Source organism: Erpetoichthys calabaricus, chromosome 7 (assembly GCF_900747795.2).
Source record: "Erpetoichthys calabaricus chromosome 7, fErpCal1.3, whole genome shotgun sequence".
In the NCBI taxonomy this organism is placed as follows: Eukaryota; Metazoa; Chordata; class Cladistia; order Polypteriformes; family Polypteridae; genus Erpetoichthys; species Erpetoichthys calabaricus.
Window position 1 is genome coordinate 130,683,949 of NC_041400.2, and position 27,514 is coordinate 130,711,462.

A 27,514-nucleotide genomic window follows, 5' to 3' on the forward strand; every position below is an offset into this window, starting at 1 on the left:
TATGACGGGAACAAGCTTTTACTGACCAGCAGGATTTTTTTGCCCATGATGGCTTTCTGGCAACCAGTACCTCGCAGAGGGGACTGGCCAACATGTCAGGAATATCTTAGCCAAGCTTCAGCATCTTTATGCTGGCTGTGCTGGGAGCAATAAGGTGATACATTGCATTTCCATATGTGGTGTGTATATAGGCCAACAATAAAAGGCAATTTGCAGCAGTGTCTGGGTTTCCTATTGTAATCAGCACTTTACTGCACTTATATTGCAATAAGACCACCCAGTGAGAATAAAGCTGCTTTTGTTAACCATAAGCAGTGAAATTCCATTAACTTTTAAGTCAACTGTGATGCCAAGATAAGCTTGTTTTGATTCGGTTGCCTGGATCAACCCACGATTCATTTATTTTAAGGTGAAGTAGCACTGGAAAATGACTTGCTGAAGGTGCTGAATGTGACGGCTGGCTGGTGTTGGTAAAGTAAATGGCTGAGCCCTCAGTTTTTACATGTATTCACTTTCTGAACTAACATAATGAATGGAAAATTAAGTAATAAGGGTGTTAGCACAGTAAACATTTGTAATAGTTCAAACAAACTTCTTTTTAATATGTCAACTTTTAATAGTAACTCCATGACAAGGTACTTGACAAATGAAAATGAGGAAATTGCTGAATAACAGTACCTTGAATTCAGGCTGAAATCCCTAGTCTATTTAGTAAATCATTTGATTCTATTAATTTTGTTTATTACAAATCCTGTTGTATGTATCTAGTCAAAAACATATGTTTTGGCTGTATACCGCAGTTTATACTGGTATGCCTCAGTGTTATAAAAAATTAGTGAAACATGTAGAACTACAGTCCTAAAATAAAATGCAAATAAAAACCAAGTTAAAGTAAAGGAGCTGTTTTTGTGTTTTCTAAATAGATACATCTTTCAGACCCTCTAGAAGTCATAAGGTATTTTATTATTTCTGGTGGCTCATTCAGAGCAACCAGAACTTTTCTATGTTGGCAACACATTTTTTGGTTTCCAACAATAAAAGATACAGTTTGACATTGGTCACACTGCTGATGTAACTTAGGAATTTTTAAAGAAACATCGATGTTTGAATGTAAAAGGAATGCTGTCATACGATCAGATGTTTAAACTATTTGATGACCTGCATTTCTGTCTCTTTGTCAATCTTGCAGTCTGTTTCGTGGACTTTGCCTTGCACACCTATGAGCCATCACGTTTGTTTGCTCCTCAAATGCTCTATATTCGAGATTACTTCTTGCTTATTAATTTCATTCTGCAATTTGCTTGACACTCAGCAAATGTCACTGCTCTTTTTCTTTCTGCCAATATTGTGCTAATCAGTTTGCTATAAACTCATGACCACAGTTGACATTGCCATCCTTTAATTACATGCATCAAAGTTCAAAGTACCATGATCAATAAACACAATACTTACACTTGATCATGAATTTTAAACACACGTATCAATCAGGCTTGCAGGTAATGTGCTATTATTTTTCAGGCCACATGTCAAGTGGTCACCAGGTTGCCATTACCTAAACTTTTTTGAATTTCCAGATCATATTAGGCTATATTCAGGATTACTTCTTGCTTGTCTATGTGATTCAGCATCTTGTCTGCATTCTAATTCTTCTCCACTTAATCACTTTCTTCTATGAGCTTGATGCTCAGCAAATATAGCTGCTTTTCTTTTTGAAGTTGCCACTGCTTGATTCTTTTTAAATTTGCATCATGCATCAAGTCATAAGCTTTGGATTAACATCAAGAGCAAGGTTCTAGCCCCGGTAGTTTGTGAGTAATCGCATGACAGATGGACAGACTATAGTATTTTATATATATAGACATCAGTGTCATGAGGTAACACATTTTAGTATATGGGATATGTCATATCCTATTAGGTAGCATATTTAACCCCTTGAGGGACAGAAATAAAGTCAAGTGTTGGGGATTGGTGAGTGTGTTCAGAAGATAGGCACATATATTGGAGGGAGGAGAAGGTTCCTCAACTTACCTATTGTCTTTTAACTCCCTCCCCAAGAGTGAAGGAAAATAGAATATTGTTAAAAAAGTAAAAGACATAAGATTTTCTTATACATTTTTAAAATACATTGGTGATCATTTGTCCTTTAGCCTGGTGGCATTTCAGTGCAATTAAAAGTGCAGAAATCAAAGATGCTGGCCCCATGCAGGCATGTCTGAAGAAGCACCAGCTCATAAGCACAAACTTGAGAACCACTTTATTAATTTAAGCTTTTATCTGGCCAACCATTTAGTTAGAAAATAGCCAAATATATATTTAAAAAGTGGGCTATATCTCTGGTTTGCAGGTGGTAAAGAAATACTTCCCCAGACTATATATTAAAAGTATATTTAAGAGAACAGGATATGGTTTAGAAATATTTGTTGCTAACTTAGGGGTCAGATAATTAAAGAACTTTAGCTATTGAAACTAACATTTAGCATTAAAAATGTTTCATTAGAAATGAGTACATTAGAGGGTCAGCTCAAGTTGGACGGTTGGGAGACAAAGTCAGAGAGGCGAGACTGCGTTGGTTTGGACATGTGCAGAATAGAGATGCTGAGTATACTGGGAGAAGGATGCTAAGAATAGTGCTTCCAGGCAAGAGGAAAAGAGGAAGGCCTAAGAGAAGGTTTATGGATGTGGCAAGAGAGGACATGCAGGTGATGGGTGTGACAGAGCAAGATGCAGAGGACAAGAAAATATGGAATAGGATGATCTGCTGTGGCAACCCCTAACGGGAGCAGCCGGAAGAAGAAGTTGTTTCATGTAAGACATTTTTTTTTTATTAATTTTATTGTAATCATTCCGTACATATAGATCAATTTTTACAAAAAATAGGACTGAAAACAAATCAAACCCCACCCATGAGAAGGAGAGCATGGCCAAAGGAGTAAAACTTAAGGCTTGTAAATATGCCTATGTTATTGAGTTTAATAGGGCAAAAAAAGATAAATGGAGAAGGAAAAGAAATGCGGAAATAATTATTTCTTCTTATTCTAAGATATTATTGATTAGATCCTGCCAGGTTTTGAAAAAATTCTGTACAGATCCCCTAACTAAAAATTTGATTTTTTCCAATTTCAAATAATATAAAACATCGGTTTCCCACTGACTTATTAGAGGAGAGTTAGGATTCTTCCAATTTAACAAAATCAGTCTGCGTGCCAAAAATGTAGTGAATGCAATCACCGTTTGCTTGTCCTCCATTTCAAATCCATCTGGAAGAACACCGAACACAGCTGTTAATGGGTTAGGAGGGATTGTGACACCAAGGCTGTCTGAAAGGCACTTAAACATTTTGGTCCAAAATGATGTTAATTTGGTGCATGCCCAAAACATGTGACCCAGTGAGGCAGGAGCTTGGTTGCAGCGTTCGCAGGTTGGATCTTGCCCCGGAAACATTTTAGACAGTTTTAAGTGAGACAGATGAGCTCGATATATAATTTTGAGTTGAATAATTCTATGCTTTGCGCATATGGAGCTCGAGTGAATTCTCTGCATTGCTACCTTCCACTCCTTTTCTGATATATTAATTAAGAGATCTTTTTCCCATTGTCCTCTTGGATCTTTAAAAAGAAGAGACTCTAATAAAATTTTATATATTTTAGAAATGTTGTCTAAGCCCTCGAATTTGAGCAGTATTTTTTCCAGCATGGTGGAGGGTACGAGATGAGGAAAATCGGGCAGGTTCTGTTTGACAAAGTTTCTAATTTGAAGATAGTAAAAGAAATGTGTAGCTGGAAGGTTAAATTTGGAATGTAATTGTTCAAAGGATGCAAAGATATTGTCTATATAAAGATCTCTGCGCAATTTAATCCCAAATCTTTTCCAGATATTAAAAACTGGATATGTTTGCAAGGGTTGAAAGAGGTGGTTCTCCTGCAGAGGTGCCACAGATAGAAGATTTTCCATCTTAAATTGCTTTCTAAATTGGTTCCATGTTCTGAGTGAGTGAAGCACAATTGGGTTATTAGTATATTTGCGATAACTTGCATTTATTGGATCGCAGAGCAGGGAATATAAAGAAGTACTGCAGGATTTTACTTCTGTTGCGGACCAGGCCTGTGTATGTTCATTTATTTGCGTCCAGGTTTTTATGGCTTGTATGTTTGCTGCCCAGTAATAAAACTGAAAATTAGGTAGAGCCATGCCACCTTCTGCCTGAGGTCTTTGTAGGGTCGCTCTTCGGATACGTGGGTGTTTTGAGTTCCAAATAAATGAGGTAATGGTTGAATCTAATTGCTTAAAAAATGACATATTGATATATATTGGGATGTTTTGAAATAAAAAAAGAAGCTTACAAAGGATATTCATCTTAACAACGTTAATTCTTCTGGCTAGAGTAAGATGAAGGGTTGACCATCTAAGCAAGTCTTGCTTAATTTTTTCCATACAGACGGCAAAATATTTCATGTAAAACATTTACATACTAGAACAACAATAACTCATAAAGTAGAAGATAAACATAGGGTTAAAAAAGGCAACAACTGTACAGAATAATAATTGCTAGCTAATCACAAAGAAGAGAACAAAAACAATGAGAATTCAACAAAAATAACAGCTATTCTGGGACTAAGCATGTCAAGAGACCATAAAAAGTGGCTTTATGTTACTGGTAGATTGATGCAGATAATACTGATTATCCTGCAACTGAGAGTAGGAGGCGTGGGCAGAGACAAACTTTACACAGGGTTGTAGCCAGAAGCAAGGTAGGGGAATAAACAGGGGCAAGGTATGACATGCACATTTTCAAGAACAGTTGTATTCAAAAATGAAACCCACTGCCATGTTCCATGTAAGCTTAATCTACATTAACCAATAGACTTTTCCTTATATTTACATAACATCTTCTAGTTGATACCTGCAAAGCACAGGATTCCGAAAGTGTAGCCAAAGCTCAACTTCAGAAATTGCTGGACAGATGATACTAGGGTGTTGTACTGTGTAAGCTATTATGGATGTAATGAGAAGTCAAGCAAAATGACACATTTTATTGTCTAACTAAAAAGATTACTATATGCAAGCTTACAAGACAACTCAGGCCCCTTCTTCAGGCAAGATGTAATCAATTACACCTTGCCTGGCGAGGTGATAAAATACAGGTTTTTGGCAAAGAACAACCAATTAATTTGATACTTGTTTAATATAATAAATTTGGTACTATACATAAACAGCGGCACTTAATTATTTTTATAACATCTGTCTATTTTCATTTCCTATCTTGTGCCTGATGCTGCTGGCATAGATTCTGGTCCCGGTGACCCTAATATTAGATTATGCATGTTTGAAAATATCTAATGGATGAACAGACTAATAATTATTTAATTGACACTATAGTAATACAACAATCATGTAATGTAAATACTGCCACATCCCAAATACGTACGTGCACGTTAAGTTTACAACTTATCTGCTGAGATAAGGTCCACCTAATAGACACTAAAAGTATAATCAGCAAGTTTAAAAAAATGATTGGATGGATGGAGAACATAAATTTGGCAGTTGGTTATGACAAAATATAATGTTCTCAAACCTTCTAAATCTAGTCCACGTTCATGCTGAACCAGAGTCTATCCTGGCAAATGTAATATAACAGCTGCAAAACAAATGTCAAAGGGGAGAGAAGAAGAACAAAACAAGTAAAATATAAGCTGTTGCAAAGAATCTAAATACTGTAACACAATATTTGAGACCTATAGTTTGCAATAGTTCTTAATCTTACCCTTACAAAGAATTTGGGGTACAATAAAGAAGCTGAAAAAAACAAGGAGTAAAATAACACCCAAACAACCTTGGATTGCTTACTTTACTTCAATTTAAGCTTAAAGAGTTTTTTTTTCTACCAGAACAAACAAATAATATAAAATACTCATAAACTGTTAAGTGGGATATAGCATAGTTTTGCCTGTCATAGTTACTATAAGAATGTAATAACACAGGTCCAAAGAGCAATATAGCAATAGACAATGAAATAGAGCTAATTTGCATAAACATTTTCTTCAAATATTTGATAATGAGCATTAGTGAATTCATACATTTTTTTTCTAAATTAATCCAATTAATGCATATTTAAGGATAAGTGGAGGTGACTGATTTTTATTTTTTTATTTATTTGATACATCACAGAAGAATCTTACAATAAATATAGATAAAAATAGTTTCATGCTGAACCTGGGATTTGGGATTGTGCGATTGCTTTAAAGCAAAAGATTCTTTATGTATGGCAGATGAATAATAATTTCTGAAATGGCAACAAAACATTCAGGATCATATGATGCAACCTAGAGAAGCACCCTACAATTACAAGCTTATAGTCTAGAAGGAAAAACTACTATGAATTGAATAACAATAGTTAAGATGTCTTCAGGAAAAGTGTCCCAGGTGTCTCTCCAACTCAGGCTTTGGACCTCAAATCATGAAATTGTGGGTTCAAATCCCACTCGGCATGACCCAGAGCAAGTCACTTCACCTGGCTGTGCTCCAGTTGGCAAAAGAAACGTAACCAATTGTGGTACAAATGTTATAAGTTGCCTTTGATAAAAGCAGCAGCCAAATAAATGTAAATATTTAACCATAATCTTGCAATTGGTAGCCTTTAAACCTTCTTCGATAGTAACTTCAAAATCAACGCTTGCAACAGCTTCTTAGAATGAGAAATCAATCTGTTGTCTCTAGGTTGCTAAGCTAGAGCTCATTCTGACAAACCCTAGTGTTCCTGCACCTTATGTAGTCCTTAAAGACCAGGAGCCTCATGCATAACGCAGTGTGTAGAATTCACACTATAACATGGCATACGGAAAAAAGCGGAAATGTGCTTACGTACAAAAAAATCCAGATGCATAAATCTGTGCGATCACCAACTTCCACGTTCTTCCACTACATAAATCCCAGTCGGCGTGAAAAGTAACGCACATGCAAACGCCTGCTTTCCCGCCCCGTCTCCTCCCAGAATTACACCTCTTTGAATATGCAAATCAATATAAATAGCCCTTAAACTCAGCCTTCTGTGAAAAGACAATGGCAAAAGCACAGGGGAAAATAGAAGAATTTCAGCAAATACCAAGTGGAGGCAAGGAAAAACTTATTAGTTGGTTTAAACAGTGATATAATCAACAAAATGAAGATGATCGAGTGACAGAGTATTGGAGAAACTCAAAAGCTCAAGTTCACAAAGTCACACAATGCCCGAAATAAAAAAGAAGTTGTCAGATATCAAAGTCGCTGTGAAAAGGCGAGTCGTAGCCCACCGTCTGAGTGTCATATGAAAGCTTATTAGGGTACAGGGAAAAAAAAATAGGCACACAGTGGGGAAAAAAGGACGAAATGTCAACTTTAATCTTGAAATTTCCACTTTAATCACAGTTTATTTTGTCATTAAAGTAGAACATCACAAACTTCATCTCAAAAAATCGTTTAATTTACTAGTTTCTCAAATCCCATCGTAACTAAAGTAGCATGTTAAATGCTTTGTTTTGTATTTGATCTTCTATGTGATCTATGTGTGTGAATCAATACGTGTTTCTTAAATGGGCTTTCTCTTCCTCCGACAGGACACAGAATCCATTACATTCGTGATATTACAGCTCTCTGAATAATTAAAATACTGAGATGTATAATTGATATCATGTTCATGATGACAGGAATTAAAGCATGTTATTGAACATGGAAACACGGTGGTGCAGTGATTGTTCCTGCCTCATGTAAGATGCTTGCTGCACCGTGCGCGACCTTCGATGAAATAATTTATTGCAGCAGTACTGTCTCTTTCAAACGTACTAACCCCCTTACTTTTCTTTCTCCAAATACCCAATCGCCACACAATCAGCTCTGTAATAGATGTTAAGCCATCTGTAAGCTTAGAACGCCGAATCTTCAAAACATTTAAGGAACATTGAAATATCTTAGTAGTACATGTTTAATTATTCTATCCATCTATCCTTCCAGTGTCGCGGCAGCAAGAATACACCGCAAGGCAGGAACAATCTGTGAACGGAGCGCCAGCTCCTTGCTAGCGCTGCAGCACCGTATCCTCACATGTTTAATTATTAACAATATAGATTATTTAAATGATGTTAACACTTTATCTGTATAATATAATAAACATTTTTTCCTGCATTTCATTTTAAAAATGATATCGTCATCATATGTAAATACGCGCTTTATAAAGTGGCTCAGGTTGCGCAATTTTATAACTATCGCAAGTTTACAGTTAGGTGATTGTACTTATAAGTACAAACAGTTCTACAAGGAGCACTTGATGGACTGACTGATTGCTTTATAGTTCTTGGGATGAAACTGTTTCTGAACCACGAGGAAAGGCTCTGAAGCGTTTGCCATATGAGAGCAATTCAATAGACAGCATGGCTGAGGCAGCGTGTGCTTGATGCTGTATACAGTAATCCCTCCTCCATCGCGGGGGTTGCGTTCCAGAGCCACCCGTGAAATAAGAAAATCCGCAAAGTAGAAACCATATGTTTATATGGTTATTTTTATATTGTCATGCTTGGGTCACAGGTTTGCGCAGAAACACAGGAGGTTGTAGAGAGACAGGAACGTTATTCAAACACTGCAAACAAACATTTGTCTCTTTTTTAAAAGTTTAAACTGTGCTCCATGACAAGACAGAGATGACAGTTCCGTCTCACAATTAAAAGAATGCAAACATATCTTCCTCTTCAAAGGAGTGCGTGTCAGGAGCAGATGTCAGAGAGATAGAGAAAAGCAAACAAATCAATAGGGCTGTTTGACTTTTAAGTATGCGAAGCACCGCGGCACAAAGCTGTTGAAGGCGGCAGCTCACACCCCCTCCGTCAGGAGCAGAGAGGGAGAGAGAGAGATAGAGAGACAGAGAAAAACAAACAATCGAAAATCAATACGTGCCCTTCGAGCTTTTAAGTATGCGAAGCACCGTGCAGCATGTCGCTTCAGGAAGCAGCTGCACACAGCAGGTAGCAACGTGAAGATAATCTTTCAGCATTTTTAGACGAGCGTCCGTATCGTCTAGGTGTGCGAACAGCCCCCCTGCTCAATCCCCCTATGTCAGGATCAGAGAAAGTCAGCGCAAGAGAGAGAGAGAGAAAAGTACGTTGGGTAGCTTCTCAGCCATCTGCCAATAGCGTCCCTTGTATGAAATCAACTGGGCAAACCAACTGAGGAAGCATGTACCAGAAATTAAAAGACCCATTGTCCGCAGAAATCCGCGAACCAGCAAAAAATCCGCGATATATATTTAAATATGCTTACATATAAAATCCGCGATGGAGTGAAGCCGCGAAAGGCGAAGCGCGATATAGCGAGGGATTACTGTACTGATAATCTCTTTCCAATCTACTGCTGTAGATCTGTGATTCCCCACTCAGGTATCTATACTAATAAAAGGCAAAGCCCTCCCTCCCTCCCTCCCTCCCTCACTCACTCACTCATCACTAATTCTCCAACTTCCCGTGTAGGTGGAAGGCTGAAATTTGGCAGGCTCATTCCTTACAGCTTACTTACAAAAGTTAGGCAGGTTTCATTTCGAAATTGTACACGTAATGGTCATAACTGGAACCTCTTTTTTGTCCATATACTGTAATGGAGTGCAGCTCGATGGCCGTGGGAGGCGGAGTCGCGTATTGCGTCATCACGCCTCCTACGTAATCACGTGAACTGAAAACAAGGAACAGCCACAAAGAGCGCTGAAGAAAACATTCATTACACAATTGAGAAGGCAGCGAAACAATAAGAAGCGAGCGAGTGATGCATAAAAGCACGGTGTAAACCGTAAGTTTAAATTAAGTTTATAGAAACGCTCCCCACCGTTTGCAATACCATATTCGCGAGATACAAGTTTAATGAGAAGACACGAGGTATAAATGAGACTTTGGATCACTTTGAAACAGAGTTAAAATTGCTGTAGCGAGAAACTTTTAAGTGCCGGGTCTTAGCTAACATTAAATAAAGCCGTGGACATCACAACATCACACAAGAGAGCAGCTCACGTGAACTGACTGAACACAGCACGAGTGATCACTTTGATGAATCAAAACTGTTCAAAAAACACATTACACAATTGATAAGGTACGAAAAGAATATGAAGCGACTGACGCATACAGGCATAAATTAAGTTCATAGACCTACAAAAGATTGCCATTTTTCTCCTGTACAACTATACGTTGCATTCTCAACAGTAAGCTTCCACGGCTTGGTCATATTACAACCGGAGTGCTGAACTGACAACGTGGTATACAAAGACAACTATAACAATCGTAATAAACGAACAATGAAACAACGGAGAACCCGTGCATTAAATAAAAAGGCTGCTTCCTTGGCAAAGCAAGGAAAAAGGATGGCCTTATATGCCGTTCGTTTATAAAAACAATAGTAATAGACGAACAATAAACCACTACAGAACCGCGAAGCAAGCAGAAAGGACGGACTTATATGGCGTTCATTTATAAAACAGCGGAGAAGCTGTGTAAAGACAGCTTCACAAAAAAACAGATCCTTAACAAATTGTTATTGGTATATTTTCCCTCAGTTTAAAAAGGTTTTCTTTTCTTCTTAATAAAAATTTAAAAGCAGTACTTCGCCGCTGCAAAGCGCGGGGATTTTGAAATATATATATATATATGGAGATATGTATATATGTGAATGTATGTATGTATATATGTATGTCTATATATATATATATATATATATATGTAGATATGTATATATATATGTGTATATATATGTAGATATGTATATATGTGTGTGGATATGTAAATATATATATGTATATATATGTGTCTGTGTGTGTGTATATATATATGTGTATGTATGTATGTGTATACGTATATATGTATATGTGTGTATATGTATGTGTATATATATATTGATATGTATGTATATATATGTGTATGTGTTATCTGTATATATATATATGTGTATATATGTGTATATGTAGATATGTATATATATATGTATATATGTATATGTATATATATATGTTTGTGTGTCTGTGTATGTATATATATATATATATATATATATGACAGCAAAACTCATAACAATGACAACACAATTGCATTGACAATCATGTTATGTTATTTTTAAAATGTTTCCTTTGCTTTTTCATAACCTCTTTAACACTCTACTTCACCGCTGCGAAGCGCGGGTATTTTGCTAGTAGTGATATAAATACTCTGAGTGGTGCAGTGAGAGTAATATGGAAAAAGATGACCCGCTGTGGCAACCCCTAACGGGAGCAGCTGAAAGAAGAAGAAGAAGGTGCAGTGAGAGTAACAACGCTAAAGCAGCTATGGTATTTAGAATAGTTTGACCATTCTGTGGACCATTATATTGTTACAGGTTAATTATTATCAGATGCCTTAAACTAATAAACAATATGCAGTTAATTTCAGTGTATTTATAAAGTCGCGTCAGGGATGTGGATCTAAAAAAGGGAAATCACACCGGAACAGTAGGACCGCTTTGACGCTGGGTGCCACCAGTTTGCAAAACCGAGTGAAGAACTTGCGTATGCCAAGCATTTAGCTACTGTGAAAATGTGTGTTGCTTTACGCCAAGTTTAGGTTTTATACATCGCGATTTGAGCGTGGAAACGGGCTTACGCAACATTTTTGTGCGTACGCACCATTTATATATAAGGCCCCAGGTATCTGGTGGAGTCCATTTCCTTTTCTAGGCAGCAACATCTAGCTTATCACAGAAGTTTGCTTGCTTAATGGTATTCTTGTACCAGAGTACCTTATTTGATCCAACATTTCCCATTATTATAGAGATCTGTGGTCCAACATGGTGTAAAATAAGTCTATAAAATCCTAAGGGTAAATAAATTAGGAAAGGCTCATTCTTTGAAGATCACCTAAACTTTAAGTGTACCAAACATTCTCATCAAACAGTAAATTCATCCTTACATCTAAAGGCTAGGGGGTAGCATTGTTGCTTTATGCAGATGACATTGGGCACACCCTCCAGCAATTCACTGTTGAGAATGAAGCAACAGGGATACGATTTAGCACCTGCAAGTCTTAGGTCATGGTTCTCTATTGGCAAACAGTAGGAACAACTGCCCTTGGTGGAGGAAGTTCAAGTATCTCAGGATTCTGTTCATAAGTGATGGAAGAAGAGAATGTGAAACTGACAAGCGTATTGGAGCAGTGGCATCTTGTTCTGCGGGTGCTGTACCTGTCCATGATGGCGAAGCAGAAGCTGAGTCTAAAGACAAAGCTCATTGTTTATTGGTTGATCATCTCTTTCCTCACCTATGGTTATGAGCTGTGGGTAATGACTGAAAGAATGAAATCGTGAGTGCAAGCAGTAGAAATGAGGTACCTTCACAGAGTTACTGGGCTGGCACTCTGCGATTGGTTGAGAAGCTCAGCAATTTGGGAGAGCCTCAGTGTAGATTCACTGCTCTTCCAGATTGCGAGGAGTCAGCTGAAGTGGTTTGGGCATGTTGTAAGGATGCCCCCTGGGCAGCTCCCACTGGAGTTTTTCCGGGCATGTCACACAGTATGAAAGGCAGTATGAAAAGATAAGATGAGAAGATAAGATGATGAAACACTTTAGCATTTGTATTATTTATCTCCTCTAAAATTATGAAAAAATTATACCTAAGAAAAAATATATATCCTATCATTTACTGTTAAACCCACTTAATCCAATTTACGTAACACCTCTTCTAGTAACATAAATTGCAACATGGGGACACCATTTGATCACAAGGCATGTTCACTAATTTTTTTGGTTCAGTTATAAGACAAGTGTAATTGGATGTTGTGACAATTATCATATATTATCAGTTGTAGTTTAAAACCTGCAAACCACCAGAACAGTACATAATTCATCTTGGTGAAATTGCAGAAAAGAGGCTGGCTATCAAAGTACAGTTATGACGTGAATAACACATTTAAACACTACTTGTTAAATAAGCTGAAGATACAGAGTATCTTGTGAATATGTGGCTTCTTAAATTTCAGCCTTTTGTTTTCATGTTTTATCAATACCCCAGGGCGGCACGGTGGCGCAGTGGGTAGCGCTGCTGCCTCGCAGTTGGGAGACCTGGAGACCTGGGTTCGCTTCCCGGGTCCTCCCTGCGTGGAGTTTGCATGTTCTCCCCGTGTCTGTGTGGGTTTCCTCCGGGCGCTCCGGTTTCCTCCCACAGTCCAAAGACATGCAGGTTAGGTGGATTGGCGATTCTAAATTGGCCCTAGTGTGTGCTTGGTGTGTGGGTGTGTTTGTGTGTGTCCTGCGGTGGGTTGGCACCCTGCCCAGGATTGGTTCCCTGCCTTGTGCCCTGTGTTGGCTGGGATTGGCTCCAGCAGACCCCCGTGACCCTGTGTTCGGATTCAGCGGGTTGGAAAATGGATGGATGGATCAATACCCCACATAGCCAACTTTAAAGCAGAAGAGCAGGCAAGTTATTACTTAAAATGTATTAAAATCGCTTTGCTTAAAATCAAAATTTTCCATGGCAAATTAATGTTTACCAAGATTTTTAAAAAGTTACATTGTATTTGAAAAAATACTACATTTATTCTTCAAGGATGAAACAAATGTTTGGATGAACGGAATTATCTAAAATAGTGACTTGTTCACCACTGCAAAACAACACTGAACCATTTTATTTCATTTTTAAATACTGTGTGAGTACATTCTGTACTATTAATTAATTAATTTATTGACGATGAAAAGAGAAATCTAATGTGCACAGTTCATGGTCAAGTAAATCAGTGCTTCTGTCTCTCAGTAAGATCCCACTGCCAAATATTCATCCATTTGAACTTAAATATTCCATTCCAGGTCTAGAGTTCAAATCCAGTGAAATGACACTAAAAATAATTATAGACACATCAAAGTTTATTAATATAAAAGTGAACAGTTCAAACTTATGAAAAGTGAAAACATATTAACACATCACTGAAAATATATCAATTTACAGGAACATGTCTAACATTTGATTAACATGTTGCAATACTGAAATAGTCAAGACTACATATCCATCAATACACTTTTCACCAGATAGTTAAATAACCATTACAAATGTGTCACTATTTTTAAGCATGCACAAAATCCAGTAGCTACACTCACTAATGACTAAATTACAATTCTTAGTAAAAAAACGCTGGTGGCTATTGATTAAAACAGATAAAACTGCAGACACAATACTTGGTTCACACAAGAAACTGAAAAAGTAAACTTCAGATTAAAGACAGACTAAACAGAGTTCTTTTAAATGTCTTAAAGAAGGGCAGGATTAAAGTATGTGATTATGATTAGGCTATGAGCTGCTAAAATTAATACCTGCAAATAAGTACTTCACTTATTTTGGGAATGTGTTTTTGAGCCTGTGGTAGATGAAAGTATTTAAGAAGGGAAAACATAAAGGTACATGTAATAATTTGTATTAATGTAGTATAACAACTTTACAAACCTTTTATTTTTTAATTTAAAATTTCTATGAAGACACAACACAGTATTAATGTAAAAGTTATATAAACAGACACGAGATATACTTGCACAATTATACAGCATGTACTGTACGTATTTCACCATGAACAGTGATTTCAGGAATACTATTGAAACAAGTTTTAAAAGCAATGCTTTAATACAAAAGATTTTCCTTGAACCAGATGAACACATTTGTTCCTGGAATGCAACACTGCTATAAAGCATATCCAGCAGAACTAATTAGAAAAATATCTCAAGAACAAGACATAATCAATCATTTCCTTTTGATTGCAGTATTGCAAAATATATTTTATTACTATATTTAAAATGGTAACAAATGCTAATTACAAAAAGAATCACCATTTTTCAGAACTAAACCAGCAATACACGATCACTTCAACAAATTTATGTGGCATTTGAAAATCCTCAGTAGTATTCGAAAAGCCAGCTTCTAAGGGACTGAAATATAAAAAACAAAATAATTATTACATGTGCATGCTATTTTTTTATTGCAGTCACCCATATCAATTAAAACCTTTTAATTACATTAATTATTTAAAACCAACTGTTATTGTAATGTATTGCATTTCATATACTGTAAAAGTTGCACTGCGGGTCATTTCTTGATTGTTCTAGCTAGTGCTCAGGCAGCTCCATAGGACACTCCTTTTAACTACACAATTGTCTGCTCAGCATTAACAGTAATTTAAAGAGCGAGACTTGGCATCATTCCAGTCAGTCAGTACAGAAACCTATAAATACTGACGATACTGGTGACAGATTGATTATACAAAAGATAAACTACACTACACAATAACTGGAAATGACAGAAATAACAAGGGATTGGCGGTTCAGGATTGTTATAACATGTAGGTAGCTGCCCAGCTGTTAAAAGGTAGTCAAGAATAATAAGGCATAGAATGAAGCGATGAATGGGGATGGCCTGTTAGGGTCTGTGCCTTCATAGCATACACGGGCAATAAGGGCAAACACAGGATCTTTATAAAACACACTGTAATATTTTCCATGTCTTGTTTGTAAATAATTTTTCAAATTTCTTGTTGAGTTTTATTTTATTTTTCACACTGTTTAAAAAAAATTTGGAGTAGGAATCAATTTTTGGACTAAGTTTGTGATATTTAAATAAATTAATAACCTATACTTTTGTTTTTCTTTCATTTTTGTCTAAAATATTTGCATAGTGTAAAAAATTATCTCACATTTAGTGGAGAGACAGATGCTGAAAATACATGTCAATTATTTAATAGTCCTACATTTGGTAAAACATAAGCAAAGAATAAGAATGAAATACTTGACCCCTTTGCAGGAAGTTTTCTTGGGTGAAAGGGCTAAGTGTTAACTTTTATTGCCACCTAAGCACATTTTATTCCTCTTTTCTTTTTGGATTTTATTTGTTTTTCACTTTATATTATTTGACTGTAAATCTGTCATTCTTACAGATGCATTTTTCTCCCAAATTTTAAAAGGTTTGAATGTTTTATTATAATCTGCCTCCGAGGATGTGTATTTAATAAAGTCCTTTTAATTTTTGTTATGTTTTGATGGTTACCACACCACCATTTTGTTTTTTCCGTGAGAGCCATCATTTTCTTATGCTATTGAAAGTTACATTATGTTATGCCACAAATATGAGAGTATAAAGGTCATCATCGAAAGGCAAAGTAACATCCAGGATTAACATAATTATAGATTAACATCTATAATTCTTGGCTTTCTGACCTTTTGCTTAGTTATTTGACTTTGAATTTAGTTTAGTATGTTTGTTTTGTCACCTGGTGCATTCTCACCTCAAAGTATTGAAACTTGCTAGGCTTTTTGACCATATTTATCTGCAGGTCCTTCTCAGTTCTCAAGTGCCCTTGTGGCCTACCACTTTCTTTAACAATAGGTAGAACAGTGGTAGGTATGGCCACATGAATCAATGTACAGTATGTAGGTGGGGTAAACCACTAATTTCCACCTTAACTTTGAAGCACATTTTCCTTCTGTGTTATTTTTTACCCCATTCTTTTTGATTGATTGTTTTTAGTGTTATTGCTTGTTTAATTTACCTGTTCTTTTTCAGCTATATAATGTTTTTATGTTTATTTGGTCTCTAGTAGCTAGTTAATTTCAGGCTGACATTCATATATATTTGTGCAAAAAGAGATTTCTAACACAAACTCCTGTGGATATGACTATAGGGTCTTTGCAATTTAACTACATATAGACTGGTAACAAAAACTAACAGGATTTTCAAATCATGCAATGTTTATTTCATAGGTAAAAAGTATTTTTATATTTGATGAGTCAAAACATAGTAAGAGATGAGGCTATCGTTCAAGGCACTTTTGCTTCAACAGAGATGGCAGTGGAACTACATGAATTCAAACAGCTGTGAATGGATTCTGGGTTGACTTTCGCCTAAAACCTGTTTTTATAAACTATTAAAAATCTTTAAGGTATGATTTTATTTATCCATTCTTTGTGAATCATGAGCTTTATATACCCTACTGATATTCTTAAGCAAAAAAAAAAGATTATTTAATACTGAATATAAGTGAAAAACATACATAATACTCCCAACATACACTATGAAGACAAAGTGTCTCCAGAGAGCTCTATTGCTCCTGGCTAGAATAAGAAATGTATGCCACCATTGCTTTTGCCAGTACCTCTTTTCAGCAACAACCTATAACTTTACTATACAATTTCAATAAAAATACTATCTCAAAATATTTCATATAAACATACCTAGAGGGCAGAGTCTTGTTTTTGCTAACTATGGATAAAAATATGGTGTATAATTCATCATTGTTGGACTCTGTTGATTGTTCGCTCCAAAACTCGCTGTAGGGAGGGCATATCCAGAATACAGGAAATATGAATTGCTCCCATAAAAAGAGTTATTTTGGTTCCACAGCTGAGGAGGACAAAAATGGTTTATATTGATTAAATGTGGAGGAAATCCTTCAGAAGGTGACAACTGCTTGTTTTCATGTATAAGGATTTCATTATGATTCTGATGTTTTTGTTCAGTTTGCTGTTCATGCGATGGCCAAAAATGTGCAACAGGTTTAACTGTTGAAAGCTGCCAGTTACTACTTTGGTCAGAGGAGGAAGTCCCATAAATCATTCCTGAACTGAGGTAATTTTTGACGGACATATTAGTAGACTGAGAAAAATGGGCTTCAGAGCCCAGTTTTCTTTGGTAAGAATAACTATCTTTTGATCCATATAATGGAAAGGGATGCTGCCTTGATTGATTAACTATTGGAATGCTTCTACCTTTTGGGTGTATTTTATCAACTGTAGGAAATGTTTCATCTTTACTTTGGCTTGTTGAAGGCACATTTAATGCAGGTGTGATCTTGAAAGCTGGGTCTCCACAATTGTAATCAGAAGCACTGTTTAGAGTTTTTTCTTCAACATTGTCTGGATTGGTTTTCTCAGCAGTTGGACAAGACCCGTCTTCTTCCAAAATTCTAGACTTGCACATTACAGATTCTACATTTTGTAGATCCATACAGGCCTTAGCAGAAGGGGTAACTAGATCTAAGGAACACTGTTCTGCTTCTTTCACTATTGTTGAATTGACTGAATCCTCCTGATCTGGTCTATTCCCAGCATTCAAATCTAAAGCAGTTCTTGCGTCCTCACTGCAGTTTACTGACTGGATTCTGTACAAAGAGAATAAAATAATGAAATTAAACAGGAATAGTAGATAATAGCTTTTCAAAATGCATACCTATTTCTGAAAGCTGGTATTAGAAACAGAAATTATGTTGTATACAATCTGGAAAATAAAAGAATATGAAAGCAGAATTACTTAAATGTGTTTGGGACCCCAAAATATGTAACTGCATTGAAATGTTTAAACTCTGCTGTATTTATACATCCATAAACTGCAATCTGTTATGTTAACCTAACAAATCATTATTGCAAACGTTTAAATGCAAATGTATGGACATCCCTTTACAAACTGCATGTTTGCATATGCCACTTCGAGCATATAATTTTAAGTCTGCTCAATTCAGAAAATAAGTATTAACTGTACATTACAATATCCAGAAATGTATACTTAACAATGTATACTGGAGAATTTTTGTTAAGGTTTCCGTCTAGAATTCAAAGAAACATGCCGTTTAACCAGGGAGCAATTCCTGAAATAAAGCCTGAGCTCATGACTGCTTTATGAAAGTCTTAGGACTGTCTCAGCAGAGCTCCATTATGTGGCCTCAGATATTTCTTGAGCCTGAGTTCTAACTGAAAGGCATGACAAGCTGGGAAGTGACCATGCTACTTGCTCGTCACAAAATGCAACCAAATCCACACATTGCACAATTTAAACCCTTTCTGCCAAATATGAAGTGGAATTCCTCTGGCTTTCTACCAGTATCCTGTGACCCCTTTTACTCCTTGTGTCCACAAAATGATTACTTTTGTATCACTTTTTAAATAAACATGGCATAACTAACCCCGTTGGCTGTTTTCTTAATAACAACTAATCTACAGTTAGAAGTGTTTTTTTATCTTTTTAAATTGTGAACTATACCTGGCCTGTCACATTTGTTTTCCATATGTACTGCCTAGCATTTACATTTCTGTCATTTATTGTTTTTTGCAAAAGAGAGCAGGGATCTTATGTTTAGAACTCACTCTTTATGTAATTTCAAAATATGAAGTAAAAACAAAATAAAACAATATACGTTTAAATAGCAAACTGTTGCTACTTTTTTACTGACATTTTGTAATTACAATAGGAGGACTCTATTGATAGCAGTCTACAATAGCACCTGATACTGTGAATCAATACTTTTACAAATTAAAAAAAAAAGTAGTTGATGCATTTTGTCAGATTTGTTGTGGCAAACCTCTTGTATGGTTATTTTAAAACATGAGATTATGCAGTGTTGTACTGTGTGTTTTTAACAGAGTCCACTTTTAATTAGCTAGGAAAGTTAACATGGTATCTTTTAAATAGCTAGGTAGGTTAACATGGTATCTCCTGCTTCATTATATTTATTTGTCAAAGTTCACTCTGTGTTCCCATGCAAAATGCACTAGCAGCCTTGGAGAAACTATTAAAAGTGGTCTAAGAACTCTAGATTCATCAGTGTATTCTATTTCAATTTTAGGAAGGAACTATAACTGCAAAAGAGAGCCTACATCTATGATTGTCCAGCAGAAGTTGCTGGGAACTGAACCTGCCCAAGAAGATCAAAAAGCCAAACAGTGGAAGGTTCTTCCAGTCACATAATTTGCACTAGATGGTATGAACCATGAAGGAAGAAACACAGCTCACCTGCTGTATGACCTGGGTAAAAGCCAGAAATTTTTGGTACAAGAATCAGTTAATCAGAAATGTTTAAAGTTAGCTTATTGTTTTTCTTATTTACAGCTTTAAGCTGGAAATAAAAACTTCCAGCATACTTGGCGCTAAAATGATGATATAGACTCTCTTCTCATGAACTTCCTGGTTAATAATGGGATAGCTAATAGGATAATGGAGGCAATGACAAGACCACTGAGCACATGGAAACTGATAACGAAAGAACTTCCAAAACATGACATGGACCGTGCTTTTTTCCTGTATCAAGGTGGCTGGGCTCCAGAGAAAAATGTAAACCCCACAGGTTACTACAGTCTAAGGGAACCCACCACCACATAGAATTGACATGTCACTGACAATGGTGAGGTCACAGATGGAGAATGGATGGAGTGCTCCAAAGCGCGTTTAAGGTTCCCCTTTTGAGATATGTATTGAGATAAATTGTGTTTATCACCCATATATATTTGTGGGTCAGATCAAGTGAAGTATCGGTACCCACAATGATGAGGCAAATGCAGAAGAGCGAACACAGCTACTGGTGCCTAACCTGTTTGCTGAGGATTTGGTGTGCCTCACTCAAGATTACCCTATCAGTAGTTATCATATTAAAGGTAAAATGTAACATTAATGAAGCAATAATGAGTGTCATGCCCCAAACGTGAGCTCATGAAGAATATGAGGCCAAGCTTCACTATATTAGTTCCCATGCTGATTACTGATACTCCATTTGAACAGAAATGGGGTCTTTAATAATCATAGACTGTGGAACATGACACCCAAAAGGTTTTCCCTTACTTCCAATTAGGACTAAGGTTAAGAGTTAGTGAGTCGGTTCAGTTAGCTAGATAATTCCAAATAAATACTAAATAACTCAACATTTTTTGTTTAAAAAAACTACATTACAAAAAGTTAAACATTTAAGTACATCACTGTATCGTTCACATACAGTTAGTTTGCAGAATTGCATAACAAGATTCTCAATTATAAGATTGGTAAAGTAATGCAGTAGAGCAGAAGGGACTGGGGTCAGGCCCTGCCACTCCTTCTATCCAATTAGAAGAAGGTGTCATAAGCTTTGATTGGTTTTTCGCCATCTAGACATTAAACCCCTTTATCTCTTTTGCAAAAGACAATTAAAAACAAAAATGTAAATACTAGGCAGTACATGTGGAAAACAAATGTGACAAGCCAGGTATAGTTCATACTTTATAAAGATAAAAACCACTGCTAACTATAGATTGCCTCCAGGTGTTAGTAAGTAAACAGCCAACAGGGTTAGATATGCCACGTTTATTTAATGAGTGATACAAAAGTAATCATTTTGTGGGCACAAGAAGGAGTAAAAGGGGTCATGGGATACTAGTGGCCAGCTGCAAACCTGCGAAGCCTGGATTACAAAGACCCTCAGAAGCAGCCTCCTTTATCAGCCTGAGCAAAAGGTGAACTCTAATACTTCTTTACACATGGACAGGCTCTGAGCAATTCGAAGCTGCACGCCTCCTGGTGACATCAGCCTAGCTCTCTCTGTCTCAGTTAGCCCAAACCGTAAAGTATGTGCCACTGCTAGCACAGCATATCAAAGAAAGTCTATGGGTCTCAATGGACCATATTCCATAACTCATTAATGCAGGCAGCTACAAAAAGCTACAAACAAATGCTGATTGATATATGCCACCATTACAACACTAGGATTCACTGGTTGAAGAAATCAAGTTCAATAAAAACAATGTTAATAGGAATATCTCTGGATTTCACTTAGAGGAACCAGCAGCTGCTACAGTGGCCAAGAGAAGACCTGTCCTGTGCATAGAACAAATGAAAACAGACAGCTATGTAAGCTTATACATAAAATCATTTCGTTTAGTTCTCCTCAGTAGCTAATACATGGAAAATGATGGTGCATTTTAATGTAATATCGAGTGTATGTTTATCTTCCTTATATATTTTTAATTATGGCACATCTCAAGAGGCACAGGCCGATGGAAAAATGTTTGCATTTGTGGCAGGAGGTTGGGGGCTAGACCTAGCCAGGACACCTGGAAGGATCGGAAGGCAGACTATACGTCCCCTGGGCCACGAGGGGGTAACCGCCCTGGATAGTGTGGGGACCACAGGTACGGAGTGTGGAGGCTCAAGCCCATTGGGACCCTTGGCCACCGCTAGTGGGCCCCCCAGCCTCATAGAGCCTGGGATGTCTGCACTTCCGCCACACCTGGGCAGGTGGAAGAAGGACCTTCCAGGAACGCCCAGAGTGCTTCCGGGTGCTAGTGTGGCATTTCCGCCACACCAGGAAGTGCCGCCGGAAGGTCATCAACAAGCACCTGGAGCACATCTGGGTGAATATAAAAGGGTCCGCCTCCCTACAGTCGGCAAGCATGAGTCGGGAGCTGGAGGTGGATGACGCTCCAGCGACAGGGAGAAGAGAGGCGGCCCACAGACATTGAAGACCCGTAGAAGGGTGTTGTGGTGCTGGAAGCACTGTGTGTGTGCGGGTCTGGGGTTTTGGGACCTTTGTTTATTAAAGCATGTGTGTTTTAAGAACTGCCGGTGTCCACTTGGTTTGTGTCCAGGCTGGTTATCTCACACATTATAACAGCTTTAAACATTCACTTTTATTAGAATGTATAATACATTTCACATTAAATTTGCAATATAAATATAAAAGCTTTCACATACCTTTTTTTTTCAGGAGGTGCGTTCAGCAATTCAAACCCCATAAACTGAAATCAGAAGTATGGATTTTATTTAAAATATAAACAGATAAATATTTAAGATTTTCAGGTTATTATACACATACTAAATACAACTCACAAATGTCAAATACTCAAATATCCACACCAGTGTTAGCACATACAGATGTTAGTAAAAGCAGTCAATGCTTAAAGCTAATAAAAATATTTTTGCTCCAGTAGACACATTTTACAACTGACCTATATTCCTGGAAAATATGCTAAATGTTTAAACTGTACAAGTATTTGTATTTTATTTGCTTTCTTAACAGAAAATTGTTAAATCTTAACCATTTCAGGAAATCTAAAACAAAGACATATTTTTGAATATACTGTATGTCTTTATCAAATATATGATGTTTACAAGTTAAATTAAAAGTAAACGGTTTTACATACAAACTGTCAGTCAGTCAGTTATTTTCTAACCTGCTTAATCCCGAACAGGGTCAAAGGGGTCTGCTGGAGCCTATCCCAGCACAGGGAGCAAGGCAGGAACAAACCCTGGACAGGGTGCCAGTCCATCACAGACATACAAACTGTAACTTCTTAATGGTTACTACAGGAACTATTTAGTTTACAAGGTGTACACTGAAGTACATTTGACATTCAGAAAGGTCCTCTATTTTACAGTAATTTTTAAAACATTTAAAAACTTAAAAGTCTACAACCAATTCCCAAGAGTGTCAATGAATTAAAATGAAGTAAATGAATTAAAATAATTTAGCATTATTCCTTATTCTAAAATGATACACAGCAAGAGTATTATTGTTTGCTTCACCAAACCTAGCTAGCTGTACCCCTTACCACACAAACCACAAGGCTATGCACAAATATCTATCTAATTGTGCATATTTCAAAACAACACAACAGATACTGACATAGCACAAGACATTTTTCGTGTCATTTTGTTTAGTTTCTCATTTCTTTGAAAATTTTAAAACAGCATCAACAAAATGAATTCACCCAAAAGGGTTTTCCTTTTAAAAAACAAACATTTCCTGCACTAGAAATGATTTGCATTATATTATAATTCACCTTAATTTATCTTGTTTTCTTTTTTTTCTAAAGTGGCTGTCAGGAGACTGCTGGTTTCTAAGCAGGCACAGTAGGTTCAAATAAAAAGGATACTTAATTTGGCAAGCAATGCTTGCATATTATATACACCATGGGTTTAGCTCATGAGTATCACTGGATGGAAGCAAGCACACTTGCAGACACGTAATGGTAAAATAATACATGTAACTCAAAAATATATTCATTTCAAGAATATAAGATAATAGAGGCAAGGATGAAATAATTTAGTCATGGTGGCAATGCTGCCAGTAATCCTTTACCAAACAATGTTACATGCATATTCTTTTATCCAGCTCTGTTAATAAAATACACAGCCATCATGTCAACTGTGTTAAAAGCCACTTTCACATAAGTACTATAGTTCAATCTGTGTAGTTTACTCACCTTTGTTTAAAGCTCCAAGCTGTAGGAGAACTGAAAAACAGATCTAACAAACAGTGTTGTTTAACCAAGTTTCATTTTTATTGTGCATTTTGTCTGTTCAGTATTTTAATAAAACAATGTTATCATGAGACAGCATAAGAAAACAAAGAGAAAACAAAACAGTCTGGCTTTAAAAGACTTTTATTACTATTATTACGTTGGCAGGAGGGAATTTTATCTTAATGCAACCATCTCATTGTTGGATATCCACTTATATCTCAGTTCTACATTCTTCCCAAAATCCACAAACCAGGCAATCCTGGATGCCTTCTTCTTTATGCATATAACTGTCCCACCACTCATACTGTGTCAATATGTCAGCTTTTCTTAACAGCCTAAGGAAACCACTAGTTCAAAGTCTTCCTTCATATTTTTCATTAATCACGGTCTCCAGTTGTTTGACAGCTTCTGGTTTTACAGTCCTGACTGCTTCATCTTCACCATGGACAATTTCTCACAATGAAGACCTTACTGGCTTCATAGAGACATTTAACAGATGTCCATACCAACACTCTTCTGTGTAAATCAGATTATCAGAAGGGGTTCTCAGCCTCAGCGCTTTCTCTTTTGGTAACAACTAGTCTCACTTGGTTTATAATATAACAATGGGTACTAGGATGGGTCCTGGCTATACCAAAAAATTAACTGGCTGTGTAGAATAGCATTTCCTTTCTTCCTACCTAGGCTTTGTACCAGGTCTGTGAAAAAGATACTTGGACAATTATTCTGGTGCAGGTTCCTGCTTCAGAGGCCAGATACAGGAATTCTTTAATCATTTGCCAGTTTCTATCTATCTCTCAGGTTCACAGTCAACATATTTACCACATCTCTATCATTTCTCAACAGCTATTTTTTCATAAGATTTCCAGGACTTAAAACCTCCATTTTCTACAAGCCAACAGACTCACAGTTGCTGTTCTATCACCACTTTAAAAAAGTATACAAAATAAGGTTCAAGGTTTGACCAAATTAAATTTGATACATGAACAAAGGCAAAGCCAAGGTAAAATGGTTAAGACAAAAAAGCTATTAATTGTCTAAGTTCAAGGGCAATTGTCAATATCAAAAGTCAAAAAGAGAAATTAAGTCCAAAAACAGTTAAATTAAAAGAAAAATGAAGAGCTAGTCTTTTAGAATTTATCCACAAACACAGGAACTAAATAGAGCATGACACATGTTTAAACACATGACACAGGCTTAAATACTGTTATGGTGCATGAAACAAAACAACACGACTTCCAGGGAACACCCTCTAACAACCCAACCTCATATCACAGCAATGGTCGACCAAAATGGCAGTGTCCACTAAACCAAAGCACCTAGAATGAGGAATTTATTCATTGATTGAGAATACTCTTCTATTCATGGACAGGGTTCTCAATCATGGCAGCAGCAGACCCTACGGGGAACACCGGTAATTAAACCCACACATGCTGGATCTCCTTTTTCATTTTAATACTCTGTTTCTTCCAGAGGTCATCAAACATAATTTCCTCATTCTATAGATTAACCCTTCACATGAACCCTTTTTTCCAGTCCTGACTTGATCTCCTTCTGTCTCTTATGACTGAGTGCACTCTAAATGGTTAAAGGATGTGATGTCTCTAAAAAAACTAATAAACATGGCCAGGGCCTTCCATAACCTGCCCAGAAATAAGTGTTACCCCAGGCAGTCTGACCCCAATCTCTACTGGCAGGCTTCGGCCTATCCAGGACTAAAAATGGGAATTAGCTTCAATAGGCAAATTTTTTTTTTATATATATTTTGGCCTCCAGGGGACACTCCAGCTCCCCAAACATCTGACATACAGGCTTGTACACAAGATGAAAGCACCAAGAGCTTTATCAGGAAGTGTTTCCTACACTACCTGCACAAGTACAGTTAATCACAACACTCTGTCTTCTCACTGTCTCTCGCTGCCTCATCCGCTCCTCCAGTAAGCTTTGTCCTCCACCACCTGACTCTGGCTCCTGGAGTTATGGCAGGCAGCTCCTCTTATACAAAGCCAGGGGGTATCTCACAGGTCTGTCCCGGAAGCAATTCCAGGTGAGGTGCCCCAGTCACTGCAACATCTGCTGGCGGCACCCATGGAACCCAACAGGGATGAGTCAAAGAACTCCAATTCCCATGATGCCCTGTGGGAAACCATGGCTCTGCAGCAATCTAGTTGTCCTTGGGAAAAAAATGCTGTGAATGCTTTCTCCCCCAGTCATTTGAGGCTGAGGGCGTCCTGGCCAGGTAAGGCACCCAGACTTCCCTCACAATATATATTAAAACACCTTCTTGTCGTGAATGACAAATCTAAAACAGGAACAAAGCAGAACACAAAATGTTAAAAACACAAAAAGGACCAAAAAAGAATTGCCTAAAAAGGCAGAGAACAAGACCCAAAGCAAAATCCAACATTCAAAAATCACAAACAGAAGTAAAAAACCCAGAATCTTATTACACACAATAGATGCATTCTTTCCAAACGTTAATGAACCACTGAAGAATCTACTCCTCAGCCCTCACAATGCACTATTCAGCCGTGATGCTGGGGTAGCTCCACCTCATGGGGTTCCAACCACAAAATACAAGGGAAAGATAGAAAATAAATTAAAAAATGAATATTTACGTTATTACAATAAATAAATGAAAAATAATAATTTACAAAAAGCAAAGGATGCAGAAAAAAGGAAAATAAGCATAACCAAAGGAACTCAGCCTTGTCATGCTTGACTGTTATTGTTAATTTTTATTTGTTTTCAATGATCTTTTTGGGCAATGTTTATATCCACATAGGAGTTTTCTGTAATGGAGAATTCAATTTTGGCATGATTTTATTTTCATATCTTTCCATTTAAAAATTGATTATTATATTGTGCCATGTTTGTTTATTTGTGGGCTTCGCCATTCTCATGTTCCATTGCTATGGCAATGTTTTCACAGTCCTCAGGAAGTGCGAGGCTTCTGACATAATTAGTGCAATAGTACGTAAATTGCTGCATACAGACTTAATTTATCCAAGACTGGCTTAAAAGAACCTTAAATGCGATTCATTTTATTTTGGTGCCTTTCTGGTTATTGTGACTCTCAGTCTTGTTTCTAGACTTTGATCGATGTTGTCTTTTGGTTGAAATGATCTTTTGAATACATCTCTTCTTCTGTTCCTTAATAGAAAACTTTGCTTCTGTCTCAACCCACGCTGAAACACGATACCATCAACCTCCTAAATTATACAATCCTGTTGTCTGCAGCTTCACAAAGCTAAGCCACATTTTTCTTCTTGCAACTTCATTTGCACCCAGAGCTGTTGCATCACTTGCAAATATGTATGTTGTCTATCTAGAAAATTTAACAATAAAGAATGGATCTCATGCCAGTCCAAAAATCTCATTTACCCCATTCCTTGTAGGGAATGTTTAGTTATCTACATAGGTGAAACAGAGAGACAAACTAAGAATTATTTTGGGGGCACTTTTGAGCTGTTATAATCAA

At 36.8% G+C, this 27,514-nt stretch overlaps 1 protein-coding gene across 1 annotated transcript in view; it reads right to left on the reverse strand.

Moving 5' to 3' along the window:
• Positions 1-13,863: 13,863 nt before the first annotated feature.
• The window catches only part of LOC127528765 (uncharacterized), a 162,569-nt gene continuing 148,918 nt past the window's right edge, over positions 13,864-27,514 (reverse strand). Inside the window, exons 10-12 of the mRNA XM_051929565.1 lie at positions 22,484-22,527; positions 17,230-18,155; positions 13,864-14,934 (exon numbers count right to left, since the gene is read on the reverse strand). Of these exons, the coding sequence (XP_051785525.1) occupies positions 17,258-18,155; positions 22,484-22,527 (942 nt within the window). The 3' untranslated portion in view covers positions 13,864-14,934; positions 17,230-17,257. The remainder of the gene's footprint in view (positions 14,935-17,229; positions 18,156-22,483; positions 22,528-27,514) is intronic.